Source organism: Pistacia vera, unplaced genomic scaffold (assembly GCF_008641045.1).
Source record: "Pistacia vera cultivar Batoury unplaced genomic scaffold, PisVer_v2 Contig439, whole genome shotgun sequence".
Taxonomy (NCBI): domain Eukaryota; kingdom Viridiplantae; phylum Streptophyta; class Magnoliopsida; order Sapindales; family Anacardiaceae; genus Pistacia; species Pistacia vera.
Window position 1 is genome coordinate 247,204 of NW_022196267.1, and position 18,212 is coordinate 265,415.

The 18,212-nt window shown below is 34.4% G+C and overlaps 4 protein-coding genes across 4 annotated transcripts; all 4 read right to left on the minus strand.

Annotated features, from left to right (window-relative positions):
- Positions 1 to 265: 265 nt before the first annotated feature.
- LOC116144138 ((-)-germacrene D synthase-like) lies at positions 266 to 3,840 on the minus strand. The gene is made up of 8 exons (XM_031429593.1): positions 3,718 to 3,840; positions 2,577 to 2,844; positions 2,098 to 2,473; positions 1,987 to 2,013; positions 1,588 to 1,867; positions 1,408 to 1,545; positions 879 to 1,124; positions 266 to 559 (listed from the first exon to the last, which is right to left on the minus strand). Exons 1-8 carry the CDS (start codon positions 3,838 to 3,840, stop codon positions 266 to 268), a joined length of 1,752 nt encoding a protein of 583 aa, XP_031285453.1.
- Positions 3,841 to 5,013: 1,173 nt separating this feature from the next.
- On the minus strand, positions 5,014 to 7,706 carry LOC116144139. The gene is made up of 7 exons (XM_031429594.1): positions 7,585 to 7,706; positions 6,949 to 7,100; positions 6,739 to 6,872; positions 6,366 to 6,589; positions 6,065 to 6,271; positions 5,708 to 5,788; positions 5,014 to 5,254 (listed from the first exon to the last, which is right to left on the minus strand). Exons 1-7 carry the CDS (start codon positions 7,623 to 7,625, stop codon positions 5,014 to 5,016), a joined length of 1,080 nt encoding a protein of 359 aa, XP_031285454.1. The 5' UTR covers positions 7,626 to 7,706.
- Positions 7,707 to 9,465: 1,759 nt separating this feature from the next.
- LOC116144146 (sm-like protein LSM2) lies at positions 9,466 to 11,702 on the minus strand. Its single transcript, XM_031429602.1, has 3 exons — positions 11,635 to 11,702; positions 11,331 to 11,489; positions 9,466 to 9,819 (listed from the first exon to the last, which is right to left on the minus strand). The coding sequence occupies exons 1-3, from the start codon at positions 11,635 to 11,637 to the stop codon at positions 9,700 to 9,702; spliced, it is 282 nt and encodes a 93-aa protein (XP_031285462.1). The 5' UTR covers positions 11,638 to 11,702; the 3' UTR covers positions 9,466 to 9,699.
- Positions 11,703 to 12,947: 1,245 nt separating this feature from the next.
- On the minus strand, positions 12,948 to 16,894 carry LOC116144145 (BTB/POZ and MATH domain-containing protein 2-like). The gene is made up of 4 exons (XM_031429601.1): positions 16,429 to 16,894; positions 15,084 to 15,432; positions 14,105 to 14,381; positions 12,948 to 13,470 (listed from the first exon to the last, which is right to left on the minus strand). Exons 1-4 carry the CDS (start codon positions 16,851 to 16,853, stop codon positions 13,292 to 13,294), a joined length of 1,230 nt encoding a protein of 409 aa, XP_031285461.1. The 5' UTR covers positions 16,854 to 16,894; the 3' UTR covers positions 12,948 to 13,291.
- Positions 16,895 to 18,212: the final 1,318 nt, after the last annotated feature.

The window sequence follows — 18,212 nt, forward strand, 5'->3', positions numbered from 1 at the left end:
TTGAAGGTATTGTTGGGAATTGTTTAAGTGTAGGATGAAAGTCTCAAGTGAGTCACATCAAAGTGTATCAAAAGCATACGACTTACCATCAACATAATAAGAACATTATTCTGAATTTGTATTAAAATTTGATATATTAATTTTAATACAAATTTATTTTGTACAAATAGGGGTGTAGTATAATCAATCCCAGACTGAAGATAAACACATTATTCTCATTTATTCCTTGCTCATATCGCGAAGTGGTAGATTTTTGAGCTTCTCTTCAAAGTGGCACTGGGTCTCTAAGCAATAAGGCAACTTTGTCCTTGAGTTTGTGAGGATTGTTGAAGGAATCACCACTCTTGTAATATATAACGTGGATTGCACATGCATAATTTAAAACTCGCTCAAGTTTATTCATTGACACAGAAGTTGGTTTGAGCATGTCCTCATTCATGTCTTTCCATGCCTTCTCAACATGCACCTTCATCATTTTCACTGCCTCTTCTTCAGAAACACCATGCTGCTTCATGTAGCATTCAATAGCAGAGGCAACATGTCCTCTCTCTTGCTCAAACTGCATATAATAAGTATATAATGAGGCTTTTAATTTTCTTCTAAGATGAAAATTGCAAGCATATATTAGATGTGGGAAAGGTTCAAGAGCCCCATTTTTTTCTTTTTACACAAGTTTTGACACACTTTTTTAGCAGTTACATTAAAACATTTGAATGATTGAGACTGAATTCGGATTATTTCTTTTTCAAAGTGCATTAAATGTGAAAGTTGTATCGAATCTCAACCATTTAAAAGTGCTTAAAATTACTGGCCTAAAATTGTGTCATAATTAGGGTAAAAGATATGGTGTTCATGAACCTTCCTTAATATATACATACCTTATGAGTGACTATGTCGTCCACAAGTCTAACGATAACCTTTGACCCTCTAACAAGCTTAGGGTTAGACCATAGCCAGTCCAAATCCTCTTTAGTTGCATCATCCATGCCAAGATAGGCAAGTGAAATGAACAATTCCACACCAGAAGTTTCTAGAGCAACAGTCATATATTCCTCAAATGTTGGAACATAGCCTTGATTGAACCACTTGGCTTCATCATAATATGCTTGAACAAGTGTTTGAAGCTAAGGGGCATAACCAAACTCAGTTAACCATGCTCAAGAAAGGCAAAAAAGAAGTTTCGAATATACGTAAATTGTTTAATACAAAAATTGTTTCCAGTCAAGTATAAAACCATGGAGGGAAAGGTAGCTAGATTTATTAAAATTGTTTAATACAAGATTAAATTTGGTCAAATGTTCAATTAAAGTAGGAAAATATTTTTTCTCTGTAAACTTATAAAAAGTGAGAGCTTATGATAGGCAAAACTAAGGTTTTTTTTTTTTTTTTTGGGTGAGAATCACATACCCTTTCTTTCGCATAGCTTATGTAGCATGGTTTTCCTTGGTTGGCCATATGTTCCTCAATTTCAGCGTACTCACCTAACACTGCCTTATAAATGTGTTTCATGTAGTCTGGAAGTGAATCGATGGCATCAATTTCCATCTGTAAATCAAATAAACATTCACATCATTAATTTAAAATGACTATTGAATTCGATTTCCTTAATCTATTAAGATATTCAAACGGAATTGAAGCTTTGAGATACCTTTTGATTGCTTCTGTAAAGAGTGTGAGTTCTTCAAGTGTGCCATAGGAATCGAATGTATCATCTATGATGACTAATAGACTTAAAATTTGGGTGAATTTCTTTATGCCATATGAATATTGTGGCTCAAACAAAATTCCCAAAATCCAAAAATATTCCTCGACTCTTCTATCTCTTGCATAAGGGAACTTTGTAGCCAAGACTAACTTTTCCTTCCACCTGAAATACAGCTCAACTTAATGATAACCACAACAATATATCTTACTTATGAGACACAAATCCATTGTACTTGCAAGTTATTATAAGCATGCAATTTATATAAGATAATATGTTTTCACCCGATAACTTTTTGTTCGTTAACTAACCTAAAACACATAAGAGATAATTTAATAATAAAAAATGAAATAATGTTTTTAAAACACCTTTATAATATAAACAGAGGAGCTTACTGTAAGATATCATGAAGATCCTTTCGATGCAATGCCTGTAATATGTTATAGTCTAACTTTGCAAATTTTAGCAAAGTCTTATTGTGTGAATCATCTCTGGGATATACGTCAGACATGTAAAATCTTGCGTGCAACCTTGGTATGCCTTTACGGAGAGGACAATTAAGAGCATGATTTATTTGCTCTGCGAGGCGAGGGCTTACACAAGACACCGCAGACTTAAGGTGAACAGTTGTGAAAGCGAGGGCTTCATCTAAAAGATCTTCACCATGAATACCAAGGTATGCTGCCTCATACAAATTTAGTAGGCCTTGAATATCATCATTCAAGGATGACTTGAATTTGCCTTCACAATCTTTGAACTTTTCAAATACATCTGCTTATACATTTATATAAGATGTCAACTTCGGTTAGAGATGCTAATGTTTATAATTTGGAAGAGTGCGCAATATTTTATATAGCTTAAGAAAATTACTTACCACAGGAAATCCTTATTCCATGTTGCCGCAGAAGTCGAAAATAGATAGAAACAGTGCAGAGATCATTATAATCATCACTGTTACTATCACTAGAAATGTTATCCAACGAATCTTCTATCTCTTTTACAAATAGATAAGCCACGCCTAGGCGTTGGACTGCATCAATCAAGTGCAATTTCTGGGCATGGGAAACTGTAGTATCCATTATCATCCACCTTACCTCTTGTTTCAATTGTTCATATTCTTTTTGAATGTTAGGATCAATTGGCTGCAAAATAAAATAATGATAATAATAATAACGCGCACACACTAAAACATGAACACAATATATTACAAAATCAGTAATACTTGATATATGTAACAAAAGTATATAATTAGGTATGGCAGCAATAAATAAAAAATTAAAATGTATCTAAAAGTGTATGTAACAGTTTTATATATAAAAAAAATTAAAGTTGCAACAGATTATAGTAATTGAAACCTCACAGAAGAGTTTCCCAGCAGGACTACGGCCACCCTTCCTAATAGATTTTGATTTATTCGTTGGATAGATATTTTTTCCAATCCATTAGTAAATGCGTGCATGCACATGTAATCGATTTATTTATACTATAAAGAGGATTTATAATATTTCTAAATAGGGTTGCATATAAGAATCAAGGAGAGAAGAATATACTATGTTATATGTATCCTGAAGAAAAAAGTTTAAATATACAGAGAATTTTAACATCTATACGCTAATTTAAATTTATCATCTGAATTAATGTATATGATTTGTATTTCTTAAAATAAAAAATTTATGAGACATGATATGAACGGCATGCATGGTATCTCTATGTGTTAAGTAGCTATCTCATCTAAAAGTTCAAACTAGTGAGGGTTTAACGTTACAGTAGTCTAATAGACATCCTTACATGAAATTTGATTCTTTTTTCAACTTTTTTTTATGGAGTTAAATGTGAAGAATTAAACTTTAAACCTTTGACTCTGATATCATGTTAAATTGTCATTCTACCTAAATCTCAACATTACATTAGTCCAATACTATGGTACAAAATTATCCCTATGTTATACATGCAAAACATGTTTGAATGTGAGACTTTTATAATTTATAACTCGTGTACAAGATACGTGGCTATACCTTATATTCAGAAGTTTCTTTCAGGAATTGATCTCCCCATATGTTGGGATGGAAATTAGTAGTGTGACGAATAGGTTTTGGTGCTGAAATTGCAACTGCTGAAACCTCAGTATACGACGACATTTCTTTATTTGCGCAAATGACAATCTTTTTAACCGTGAATGTTGTGCTTGTGAGTTTTACTTAATGCGGAGCCTACTCTTATATAGGATAGCTACGTAACTATAACGTGATTCTTTCCTAATGCAGGACAAATGACAATCACCGGAAAATTGTTTTTAGCATTTGTATCAATGGCAACTGCCACCGGGCATCTGTTCAGAATAATTAATTAGGTTTTGCTTATTTTTATAGTCCAGCCAATCATATGTTATTCTACTAGCTAGCGTTGCCAAAAGATATCTCAACCATATTCATATAAACCTCAATTTCAAGAATCATAATCTTTTTTTCACGATCATCATCATTTCAACCATATTCATATGAACCTTAATTTCAAGAATCGACTTTTCAATCATTAACTAGCTGGTGTTATGTAAAAGTTAGTTAGCCCCTCATCTAGAAGCTTCTTGAAGGTTGTTGAGCGGATTCGAAAAAGAAATTAAAAGCAGTGAAGGAATTGAGAGAAGAAGGTAGCTGTGCTGAAATTTTAGAATCTTCTTATTGAATGAAGTAGTAGTTACAAAACAGATGAAACTGACTTTATATGGTCAGTTACAAAATGCATCGTGTGACTTCTACTTTTGTCTTTACAAAAACAGTCCTGCTTAACTCACTAACTTCTAATCTTTGCAGAAACAACCCTGCTTACTTATATTTATATCCAATATCTTCCCGTAAACCAAAGGGCCTAGAGTGACACTAAATTAACCTGCTTACTCACATTTATATCCAATATCTTCCCATAAACCAAAGTGCCTAAACTAAGCTTACACTAATTCACAACATTTTTTCTGTTTTTCCACACTACTACTACTTAGTATAATTTGCAACAATCAGAGACAAAATTAAAAACTGAAGGCCTAAAGTCAGAGCGTTTTGCATTCTGCAGGTCTTCATCTGTACTTCAACACATTTCTTCATCTGCATTAGAAAAGCTTAAGCAGAGAAGAACCTTAATTAAGACCCAATGGTACATGACTAGCTATCATTACGATCCTGATTTCCACTATTTCTCTTCTTTATGGTCATTGCTTTAAACTCAATATTTCTCTTCTTCGTATTGTTAGGCCTGAGTCAAAACTTGTAGCTAACATTGTCAAAGATATATCGAAGAAATTGAATAACATATCACCCTCAAGTGATTGTGAAGGCCTTATTGGAATAGATTCTCGCATTTATCGTATTAAGTCTGTTGTGAGTGAATGCTGAAACGGCATCGTACTGAATTAATGGAACGGTGTCGTTTTGAGACAGCTCCTGGATGATCCTGACCGNTTCTTCCACATGATCAAGTTGGCAACTAAATCTCTTGTACAATCTCATCACTGCCACACAATCCTCATATGGGTCATGCACCCCGGACTGAATATCGTACCTGTGAACAAAAGCCTGATCAATAATTTTATGTGCTTGGTAATTCCACAAACCCCAAAATAAATTACAAATTCTATCAAGTATTATTATCATTATTATTATTATTATTATTGCCAATAGTACTGCCCTTCATTCACAATCACACTAAATGAGCATCTTATTATAGAGATAGAGCAAAACAGAGATTGTTTTAATTTGTTCTTACAACCTCCCTGTCTAACAGAAAAAAAAATGTCCATAGGCGCTAAACAGTGGAACTGTAGTGCGGATTAGGAGACACTAGTTTTAATACTTCATGAGGAAAGATCTCTTTATGCACATACAATAGAGGTACAAATTAGATAATAACCACCATATGAACAAGAAAGTTCAAGGGAAAAAATTGCTGGTGAAATAAAAAAGAACATTAGAAAGAATCAGTTTGCAGAATAGAACCAAGACAGAAGTAACTTGCCCCAGATATGTTCTGGTGAGGTATTTGAGCGAGTGGCTAACCAGATTTGTCTTCATCAATGGACAGTATTTTGCAGTATCCCTGAATGAAGAGGATGTTATTATCGTACAAGAGAAGGGTTATATTTTACAGCTACAACAAAACTTCATATAAAGCACGTATTAATAATTAAAACGTCCCATAGATCATAAATAAAAAAGCGTTATCAAAATATCCAAATCCAAAGCTGCAGAAGCCAAGCACCTGAAATTTTAGTAGACCTTCTATGCATATTTCATTATATCTTTTAATTGAAAAAAGAGCATTTATAGGATACATTTATTATCCAGAACAGGACCCATAAAATGTTCACTATACCTCAGCATGTGCTCAGGGTAGTTCATTCTTAAGCAATCTAAATCATGCTCTAGGTCATGACCCACAAGAAGTCTAGCCTTTCCACCATCCAACCTTAGCTTCTCAACAGACTCTCCATTGTACAAAATTTGCAAAATTTTATCCCGCACTTCATTTAGTGCCATGGCATCTTTTAGATGCTCCTCAGTTAACCCAGTTACGTCATATCTGAAAAAGTTAATGAAGCTATGTGAATGATCAGCACATTCACTCATAACAATTATTTTAGAAAAACAACAGACAATACATAACAGGAATGTACCTATAATTTGTGATAGGGAATTGAGGTCGAACATGAGTATGGAAAATTATATTCTCATCTTCGTCAATGAGACAGACCCTAGCACAAAGGTTGAGTGATCCATTGTCTCCACCACTAACCATTTCGCAGTCCATGGCTACTGCACCATGGCCTCTGCCAGTGTGATTTTTAACAACTACGCCTGAAATTTTCTCCTGAGATTCTGCACAACGCATTGCTATTCCCTAGAATAATCAACACGATTTAGCACATGAATGTCTAAAGAATTACAGGACTTTCTCAATTGATTGCTCAAAAAGTTTAACACACTGTGAGAAGAGAAGATTCTCAGTTCTCATAATGAGACACTTAAAAATTTCACCAACCAACTTACAGAGGGAGCAGGTGCAGAAAGGCAGCATCCTTCTTTATGCTTGGTAAGGGAATTGGGGTTATCAAATATTTTGAAACAAAGACTGCAGCCTAGATCAGAGAAAATCTTTGAACAACATGCTTTCCGCAATGGACCTATATGAATAAAGAAAAACCAAACTAAGAAACTTATCAATAGATTGATCAGAATAAGCATGCAAATAAAATATACCAGTAAGATGTTCATGAAGAGATTCGTAAGTTTTGCAGTGCTTTTGACAAACACCACATTTTGGCTGATGAACTGAGTGATATGAGACCTTCAGGTGCTCAATAAGATGTTCCTTTCTCTTAAATTGTTTAAAGCATGCAGGACATTTGTGCCTGTAAATAAAACAGGAATACAAAAAACTCAGTTCAACCCAAGAAATTCCAATTTATTATCATTCTAGTGGACAGAAACAACATGTTGATTCATATCTTGATTATGAAAGCTGTTACAGATCAGTGAAACAAGATTTTCTTTTATTTTCTTTGGCTTAAAAGATGTTAAAACCAGATTAATTAAACCGACACTGATGTGCCAATGGTTTAACTAACTAAATATATTCTCCATTATGATTCTTAAATTTTCTCAGGCACTGAATCGTTCATTGAGAAATGCTTAACCAATGATCTTTATAGAAGTTCAAATAAAATTAAGTTAATTCAATCATAATGATGTGTCAATGGTTGTTTACCTAACTAAATATGTTCTCCATCATGATTCTAACATTTTATCGGCGACGAAACTATTCAAGAAAAAATACTTGACAAAATGATAATACAATGCATTAATAGAACCCAAAAAGAAACAAGAAAGGAGAACCTTCTGGCTAGGGTTTCGGGATGATCTGATCCCGTGTCCATCTCAACCACCTGCAAAAATGGTTCTCTTGACTAAAAACGGGAGATTCGCCGGGCACATAACTAGGGTTTAGTTTTCGTTCTTTCAATAATTCATATTCCAGAATAGGAAAAAAATAAACCCTATAGTTGTCCCAAATTCTTTTATTCCCCTTAATTTTTTAAAAATAACAAACACCCATATTAATTTTAATTCTGTAAAATAAACATCAAAAGCTCCAAAAATTTAATCAATACCCTGAATTTTGAACAAAATATTAAGAATTAAGAATTAAGAAGAAAACTAAACCTAGAATGAAACACTCATTTTGATGGTGTCAGACCGAACAAATTACAAAATACCAATTCACCTAGATGCATTGAAGAGAAGGGGCTAATGAAGACCAATTTACGTAGATGCATTGAAAGGAAGGGACTAATGACTAATCAACGTTGTTGAAGAAGTCTCTTTGTCTTGGTGACATTCTCTGATTCTAATATTTGGATATGCATTTAGCTCTCCAATTCTAATATTCCAATATCAGCGCCATCAAGTTTCATGTTTGTATTTATAAGTAAAGCAAAGCGGTGGGAAATATTAACGTTCAAGATTTAAGGGCGATTTTAAATTAGCGTCAAGTGCACGCTTTCCAACGGCTATAAAAAATAAATTAACTTTATTGCAAAAATACCCCTCCAAACTAAAAAAATAAGAGAAAAGGTACACGGTGATTAACCACATAAGGACTCGTATAAGGAGCACCATTATAATAGTCGAGATAATCATTGTGATTGAAGTAGGTTGATGATCTTCTAACTTGTCATGGTTGTCATTTTTCTTGTCCTTTGAGGAACTTACATTTCTAGCCTGGCCAATCTGCATGTTGTTCAAGAATTAATCTAGTTTTTCTTCGGCATGAATGGGATCTTTTTCATGAACCAAAAGCTTTGCAATTACGCCAAATTTCTCTGTTGTGTTTACGAGAATGGATGGATCTACTGAGCCAGTAACTATTAGCAAACCTTGTTCTGTGTACCACAAACTCCTAGATGCAAGAAAAATAACCAAATAAATAGAAAATGTTAATAAAATAAAAAAACAGCAATATGTATAGTAAGTACATACCTTTGATTTTCAGCGACTCTTTATTCAGTATCTTGAGACATGTTTTACAACAATGGTGATTACTTCGGGAACACAAATCTGTATAGACAAACATGGTCCAAATATACATGCATGTATGAAACAAGAGAAGAAAACAGCAGAGGGAGTTGCGTGGTGAAGGGGAGGTGGTGCTAAATAAACCCGGCCTTGTTAAGAAATGGAAATGGATACATATGAAGACAGTTAAAAGCATAGGTAACTAACTAATAAATATTTTTTATTTATACATGGAAAGTTGATATATTATAAGTTACAGGTAAAAGATGCCGATGGCAAGATGAGAGAATGAGAATCTCGTCAGAGTTTTAGGGAACTTATTAGGAGAGATCTCAGGAACTAGCTCTTAAACAATACAAAACAGCATTTTGTTTTTTTTTTGGCTTATTACAATCAAAATATTACCTGGCACATAGTACATACATTTGAAATGTGACACACCAATAGGATTAAGATCATACAAACCTTTCGTAGAAAACGCCGTGTTTCAACTTTCATCCTCCAAATTTCTCTATCATTATCACACAAGAGTAAATGATGCTTCTAATAGCTAATGCCCAACTTTTTAAGTCAAAAGCTTGGGCATTTGCACACCCCTCAGACTACATCAATCTTAATACGATTTGTGAACTCAATGTTGCATCACTCACACGCGCACACACACGTATATATATTCAACATGCAATGAGATTAAAGAAAATATAGATCTCTCCAAAGGGCAGACTTCTGAAATAATTCATAAACAGATAGATGTTAACACAATCCAAGAACATTTTTCCCAATTAATAGGAGGGGCTCTGGATTTTGTCCACATTGGCCTATTGCAGGGCCAATATACAGCCTTTGGAGTCTTACTTCAAAATAAAAATCTATTACATTAAAAAGTAATTTAAATTAATATCCATAAAAGTACATTAAAGATTTAGACAATGAACTTCAGCCACCCCGAGCTTCTCTTCTTGTGGCATCATGAAGCAGCTCAACGTCAACTCCATCTGGAGGCAATTGAACATATCTCACCACTGATCCCCTGATGAAACAATTCCTCACTGAAAGCTGTAATTTAGCAAAAGGTCATCAAATGCACCCAGCAAATTATTAAGAAACAGAAAGATGGATAAATAAGGGGAATAACATCTGCATTAGACTAAAGAAGTACATTGAGGATCTACAAAGAAACAAGATGGGTAATAAAACACATGCTTGACTGAGGGAACACAACTTAGTGGTATACCATCAACAATATCTACAACTAGTATATTCAACATTCTGGAAATTAATGAAAAATTTGAAGGGAAATGAACAAGCATATATAGAGAAAAATAGTAATTAAAATCCACATTTTGACATGATATTTTAACTCAACTTTTTATTTGTGCATCATTAATGCATCAGAAAACTACAAAATAAGTGCATCAAAATCTCTCCCATATATGATCAGCCTACAAAAACATGAGAAACCAAGGGTAAATACACCCAAACATTCCACTATTTTATAGCACCAAAATTTAAATGACCAGCCACTAAATTTTCTTGTAAAATCTTTAATAAGATTAAAGAGAAATTCCAAATGGATAACTGAATATCATTGAACCATAAATTCAAATTCTAGATCAATTTAAGAATTAATAAATTCAAATTGAGAAAACCACAACCTATTTTTTAAGTTGTTTTGTCTTCCAAATTTAATTTAATATTCTTTGACTCTACAATTTGTGGAACTTCAACCTAGGAATGTATCTTAACATCCCAAAAGCTTCGAAACCTTAATATACCACAAACTCAGGAATTTTACATCATAACCCTGACTAAAGCATTTTAAATTATATCCATAAGCACCAATATCATCCCATCAAAACATTTGCTATGAAAAACATGAACAGATCAAACTCATCAATATTCAGCAGATAATCAGATCAGGTGTCATAAGAAAAATAAAGTAATCACTGGAGGAAAAGAATGACAAATCCCAGAATAAACACAATAGCAGTACATGCTGCAGAGGTACCCATTTTCTTATAATACTTCATGATAAAAATCAGTGCAAAAGCCAATTCACCTCCAGAATAAATTCCTTCAAAGAAGGTAAACGCAAAGTAATAACATTATTGACCAAGGAGAGCAACAAAACAGAAAACGCCAGGCTCATAAGTTATCACAGTACATTGATGCACTACAAGATCATCCCGTAACTACTATAAAAGGTACAAGCTGCCAGATTCTATAAGACAAAGGCTTACAAATTTGGTAGTTGATAAGCACAACAATTGAGATTCAAGGCTCTAGAATCTTCTAAAGCCCTAACAAATCACAGCCCTAATTTCCCTATTAGTTTCACACTATCAAACCCAATCATTGAAAGCAAAACCATAGTCAATAGAAAATTACATTCAATATATGGTAAACCTAAAATTTAAAGAGAGAAAAAAAAAGTTCAGATGCCCTAATGAACCCTAAATTTCCAACCGCAGTCGCACAATTCAAAAATGGATGTTCATTATTGAAACATTAATAGAAAAAAAAAAAAAAAAAAAACCCTAGAAAGTTATGAGAGGAAATATGTGTACCATGTGAGGGTATTTGTCTTGATCAACAACCCTGGTGTTCTCGAGCTTGATATTGAGGTACTGATCAACTGAGTGCAGGGTCCCTCTGATCGCCAAATCGTTCTTCAACTCCACAGTCACTTCCCTGCCCACCAAGTCCTTGAAATACGAAAAAAACAACTGCACCAAAACAAACAAACCGATGAAACAAGACCCATGATATTAAAAGAGATAATAAAAAAAAATCTACGAAAAACTCCTTAAAGCTGTGGAAAAACACAGACAAGATTAGAGAGGAAATATTAAGAATCTGAAAGAATATTACCATTTTTGTTTGCCGGAGAGGTAGGGTGTGCTTTGATTTGGTTTTTGTCCTGGTAAGTGAAAGCAAGGGAAGGGAACGGCTTTTGTTTCGTGCTTTGCACTCTGTTTGGGTAGCAGTACATGTATTTCCCCAACTAGAAGCGCATTGCCTTAAATGAGTGAAGGGAAGGTTTTTTCATTGTTTCAGTTAATTTTCTTAATTATAAATTAATAAGGATTTATTCTTCAGTTAATTCAGTATTATTATTTAATATAAATAAGTTTATTTAATATATTATCCAGAATTAATATTTGAATTTGCACAAATAAGGTGACATTATTATTTTATAATGATAAATTAGTAGATAATAATATAATATGATATGACTAATATATTAATGTAACAGTAATACTTCTAATATGCTATTAAAGTCAATTATTTTGACAAAAAGGCAAAATGTTTTTTTACTCGTTGTTTTGCCAAATAAACTTCCAATTAAAGCGTTTGGGCTCCGCTGTGTGTTCGGTACGGTATCTTCAAAAATCTCACGGAAACAGAGTTTACTATTAGGGCGCTTTTGGTTGGAGGGTACTTGAGGGTATTTCACGTTACATCAGTAATACCACTTTATATTAATTACGTTATTATGTTTTTTATTATTAAGTAATATAATATTTTGATAATTCTATAAAACTAATAGTAATTATTATTAATTATATATATAGTAATATAAAAATAATCATTTTTTTTATGTATTTTAAGATTACTTAAAAATCTTAATTTTTTTTCTAACTAATAAAATTTTTAACCAATAATGTCCCTGTTTTTAAAACAATTTACCCTCATCACCTTCTAACGAATCACAGCCCACCAGCACCATTGAAAAACGATCAAATTTATCTAACAAAAAACAGTCAGATCCGATCGATCGTGTATCATTCAAGCCACGACCAACAGTGATAACTGATGACAGATAGTGGCTTGGATGGATAGAACTGATTTTGTTAAAATTTAAATTTTTATTGTGACTGAGACTACGTTGAAACTACATGAGTTCAGGATGGCAGTTTTAACAAAATCTCAAATGTTTAAAAAATAATCCAAATAATAATAATAATATTAAAAAAAAATACAATTGAATAATTTATATAACATATCTACCACTTTATTCAAATATAACCAAACACATTCTCATAAATCTTCAATATAATCTATCTTCTCGTTAATATAACATTTCTAATAATACATCCCCACAACCAAATGAACCTTAATATCATCTCTTCCTTAATAAAGACAACCACAGTAGACTCGATTATCAAAGCCACCTCTTCATGAAAAAAAAAAAAAAACGAATGTAATATTTAACTTGTGAAATTATGTTATACAAGATAAAAGAATAGGCATTTGGTTCGAAATTGCGAGCTGCCGTTTGAACTGAAATTCAAAGAATGCACACTGGTAATTCAAGAAACGCAAGATTAGGAGAAACTACAAAAGCAAATTCCATAAAACAAGCAAATCATAGGACACCAAATGAACTAAATTTACAACAATTACAAATACAGAATTACAGAAGCTGACCTTAGAAAAATTGTTTCTAATCCTACATATGAGAAGGCTTTCATTCTCTCTTTTTTTTTGGTGGGGGCTACAAGAGATGTATGAAAAGCTGCTTTCCCTATAGCCTTTGCTTAACCCGCCTCCCATTGACGTCACTCCCATCAAGGATAGCTTCATTAAATTGCCTGCATACTACTACAGAGTGCTCACTTACTCTGGCGACGTACTCCAACAGTTCTGTCAAAACAGAGGGGCAACTTTCCTTCAAGTACTCGAAACCATCAGTTTGCATCACAGCTGCAAAACACACACACACACACACACACACACAAAAAAAAAAAAGGTTAAACAAGCTTCAGCTTACTAATAATATTGGAAAGCAGAGATAAATTTTCGGTAAAATTAATACTGAAGATTGTGGCACTAATTAATGCAGGAGTAGAAAGACAACTTTCTAGGAACAATGCCTAACAATTGTGCAACTCGGGACACCTCACACCTTTAAGCCTAAAGACTATATTGTGAACATGCAACGCAAGGTCAAACTTATTACAATATAGCATAGTAAGTGAGATACGCAGAAGTAGGTCGACTGGCAATAAACTTGCAACATTTAGTGAATTAAAAAAGCTTGGTATACGCTTCTAAAAGCTAGAAAATATATACGATAAATGTACACTGTACAAAGATATCCACAACATGGGTGTAAAATTCTAAGAATACGATAAATGTTTATATTATACAAGATGACCACCAATCACATCAGTGGTCAACTCCAATCCTTTACATGGTTTGTGAACGGAAGACCTAAAATCTGAAGAGTTTCAATATTTTCTTCAATACGGGGTATAGTTCTGGGATTAGTGAAACAATTTTTCTCATCCAAGATCAAATTGCAATAGACATAATAAGAGGATTTCGTTATAAGTACCTCTCAAATTTTCAGGCATGGCAACAAATTTGAGACAAACAGCCTTCAGCTGGAAACAATGGTGATGCTCTGCCAAAGCTAATGTGGTTGCCACAGTGTTAATGGCAACGTCCTCACAAAGATTGGTCTCACAAAGCAATCTGAGCCTGTCTAAACCATACCTATCTGCCGCTGCAAGCAGATGCTGAGACATCAAAGTTGAAGCCCACTTTGAGTTCATACCAGTAATCTCTTCCATGTCAGGTACAGTGTCCCAGTATATGAAATGCAGCAAAGCCTGGAAGGGACAAATCAGGTTTGAGAAGCGATAAGTTATGAATGATCATTTAAAATGGTTCACCTGATTTGTAAAAATAAATAAAAAAGCCAGACGCCACATTTGTCCAGTGAAGCGATGAACGTTTACAATAAATAGACAGCATATTTCCAAAACTGTAGATTTAATCAACTTATATTTGCATATCACAAATACTAAATCTAGAATCTCATGACAAAGTTCAATTGGTATATAAAATGTTAAAGATTACAAAACACTGGGGTAAATTAAAGAGATCGGATAGAACTTTCAAAACAAGAGGGATTGATATAGCTCTTTCATGACCCCCACAATTCATAACCAGCAAAAGAGTAGTCAAACTTCCACAAGGTCCATTCCATGAATCCATTAAAACAATGCTATTCAGATTTGCTTTAGAAATCCCAAAATTACTTAGCTGCTAATAAAATCTCATGATTTATGCCCAGTGAAAACCAAAATAAAAGTTATAAAAACAAACACACAAAATATTTGCAGCATGCAACCACAACCAGCACACTATTTGCATTTCACAATTTGGATTTAAAAAACAGTAGATTTATGTACCTAAAATGTCTTCGAAACCTCTATGCAGGCATATTTATGGAAAAAAAAAAAAAAAAAAAACTGACTGATGCAAAAATATTGTGCAGCTAAGAAAAGAAAAAGAGAGATGTATTGAACCTTAAAAACCGGGGCCTCCATGTCCTCAACTTTTATACGCTGAGTATTCTGATCCTTCATCGGACCAAAGAGTTGTGCCCTGAATACAGGTGAACGAGCGGCAAGCACCAATTTGTGAGCAGCGAATACTTCACCATCAACTTCAAAATTTACATCAGTTCTCTTTCCACTTTCCAGTAGTTTCCCCAAATGCTGACCAATGTTAGAAGGTGGTACAGCTATGGAATAGATCTTGGGCCCTTCTGTGTGTGACTTCACAACACCAACACTACAGTGAACTGAAAGACAATCATCTTTGAGGTAGTCTGATTGTTCCAGAAGAACTCTTTTGAAAAAACGCTTGTAGCCCCTGTAGCATTCAATAATCAGACAAGCTGTGTAGCGCTTGATACTTAATTACATATATTATGAGTGAAATTTACTCACTATAATGTAACAAGCTATAAGTTCATAAACAACCAAGAACTTAAGACCAAAAAATCATAACCCAGATATGATAAAACCAAATGACAACCAATTTAACCTGGAGTAAAAGAAAGATTATACATGGAGGAGATGAAAATAAAATACAATATACATATAAGCCTAATAACAAAAGGCAGACATCATTAACAATACCGGAATACTGTGATCAATAAACCGTGTGTCATTAAATTGCTCAATGAGAACAAATTACATAACATTTGGGTAATCCTGCAATGCCGACCCTGTAACATATCTATACCAACTGGACACCCATGGGCTCAAATTTTTTAAAAGAAAAGAACGGGGTTGAAGCAAGCAATGGTATCTTGCTTCTGGTTTATTTACAAACTCAACCCTCATGGAGCTATAAGGAAAATTCAAAAACAAACTCTGAATACATTGCAAGTGCACCACTATTCATCAAATAAATCTTTAAGACTTAAACGCGCAAAATTTATGTTATCCAAACAATCTTTTAACCATGTTCTGAGAATAATCATGATTTATTTTGTCCCCTATTTTATGCCTACATAAGATAATAATATCAGTTAACAGATCAAAATTTAAGCTCACAGCTAGAAGAAAATCCATGTAGCAGGAATCATTTCAATAAGATAATAAATAAAACATTTAGAAATAACTACCGTCCATACAAAATCAAAGATTAACAGCAACACCGACACCCATGTCAGCAGCAGAAGGCCATATAAGAAATTATCTTGATAATCATCATCAGCAAATGAATATGAGACAAAAAATTATAACAAGGTCACAAAAGAAAGCAACACAATCAAGAGAACCAACACATTGTTACATTATATGAGAAAAAATTCCACACAAAATTAAATAATAAAAGAGGAACAGAAAAAGAATATCTTACCACATGCTCCCACGATACTTGAGCGTGTAGGGCCCGCTCTCGAGCGTCCTCCCAAAATGGCTATGCACTTTGTGGCGCTCCTTCCCGCTCTGATCCAACAAAGTCAACTCAAACAGAGCCCTCACATCGGTTCCCTCGCTCGCCAACGCAATAAACAACGAAACGTACGTCGCATTGTCCTCTACGCTCTTCCCATCAGGATAGAAATAGATCGCCCAAGCGTAGCCGCCCACCATAAAAGTATCGGACGCTATGTACTTGCCGATCCCTAAACCCTTCGATAAAGAATAGCCGGTGATTTTGAATTGGTGAGATCCATTGACGGTTTCGGTAATCGAGGTTGATGTGGTGCTCTGAGACGGGGAAGAAGATGAGGAGGAAGAGGAGGCGCTGGGTTTGGAATATTCCCGGAAAATCTTTCCCATTACAGGGAAATCGGGAGGATTTTCTTGGGAAAATTCAAGATTTGGGGAATTTCTAGGTGAAAGAAAGGTTCCGGATGAAATTGGCGGTGTTACAGTGTGGAAAGGGTGTGAATTGAGTTTTGCGTTTGAGAAATTCTCGGGAAAGAAGGTGTTTGGTTGGTGAGAAAATCTAGGGTTTCGTTAGGGAAAAGTTCTTATCGAAGACGAATGAGGGAGAAAACGAAAATGAGGGGCGGACGAAAATGATCTACAAGAGGATGATGACTAAAAAGAGTACGTAATTCTGAAAGTTCGCATACATATATATAGACAACGTGCACAACATTAAATAAAAAAAAAAATTGACGGCACAGGGAAATTGTAAGTTGGAGAACGTGCCAGTTAAACGCACTTGGTGATGTATGCAGAACTTAGGACTCGCTGACACGTAAGGACACTTGTGCATATACGATTCAAGTAATACCGTTTTTTGATTTTGACACCAACGACTCGCACGTATAAAATGCTAAGTGGACTTAAAAATTACATGTGATATAGAAATGTGCAACGAAAGAATAAGCAAGAGACAATTTCTAAAGTAGTTCGGATGCTCAAAAGCGAATCTTACGTCCATTATATTTGTATTGATGGATGATTACAGTCAAGTCGCTAACAGCGAACTGAGTTACAATCTAAAGAGAATTTAAATATAGAGAGAGAGAGAGAGTCTGCTCTTAGAAAACTAAAAATGGCCGGATCCCGTAAATGAGAAAGGAGTCTTCTATTTATAGTCGAGGGATTCAAGGTAATAATCATGATTTTGCAGTCGAGTGTGTGTGGTACAATTCCTACCTTGCTTCCCATTGGTTGACCGTACAGAAGATATCCTTAAATCGCAAAGGGTTTGGGCAAGTGGACAACTCCTAGCCACTCACAAGTCAAGCTTTCACCTGTCACACTGACGATACCCTTACTTCTTCCGTCCTTGTGCGACGTGGTAGCATATGGACGACACAAAATCTTCCTAAACTCTGATTGGCCCTTGCTGTCGTGAGCTTACGTCAGCCTTGATTTTTTAGGCATAACAGAAGCCCCCAAATTCTTAAGGTTTAAGTATTGAACCTTGAGAACTTCATGATTATGCCGTGACCTAACTTATCCTGAATGACACTTGATCAAGCTATATGAGACAACCAGTTAAGATGATGTGAAACTAGTGGTTCAACCCGACCAACAAGCTATAAGGAGGTCGCAGCATAGGTCTCTAAGAATAGTATAAGCAACCTAAGGCGGCCTTCCCCCACAAGTTCAACGACCTGGGTCGGACCTTGCTCAGTGTTATACCAACATGCTTTGGACTTCATCCGTCGCTCATGACCT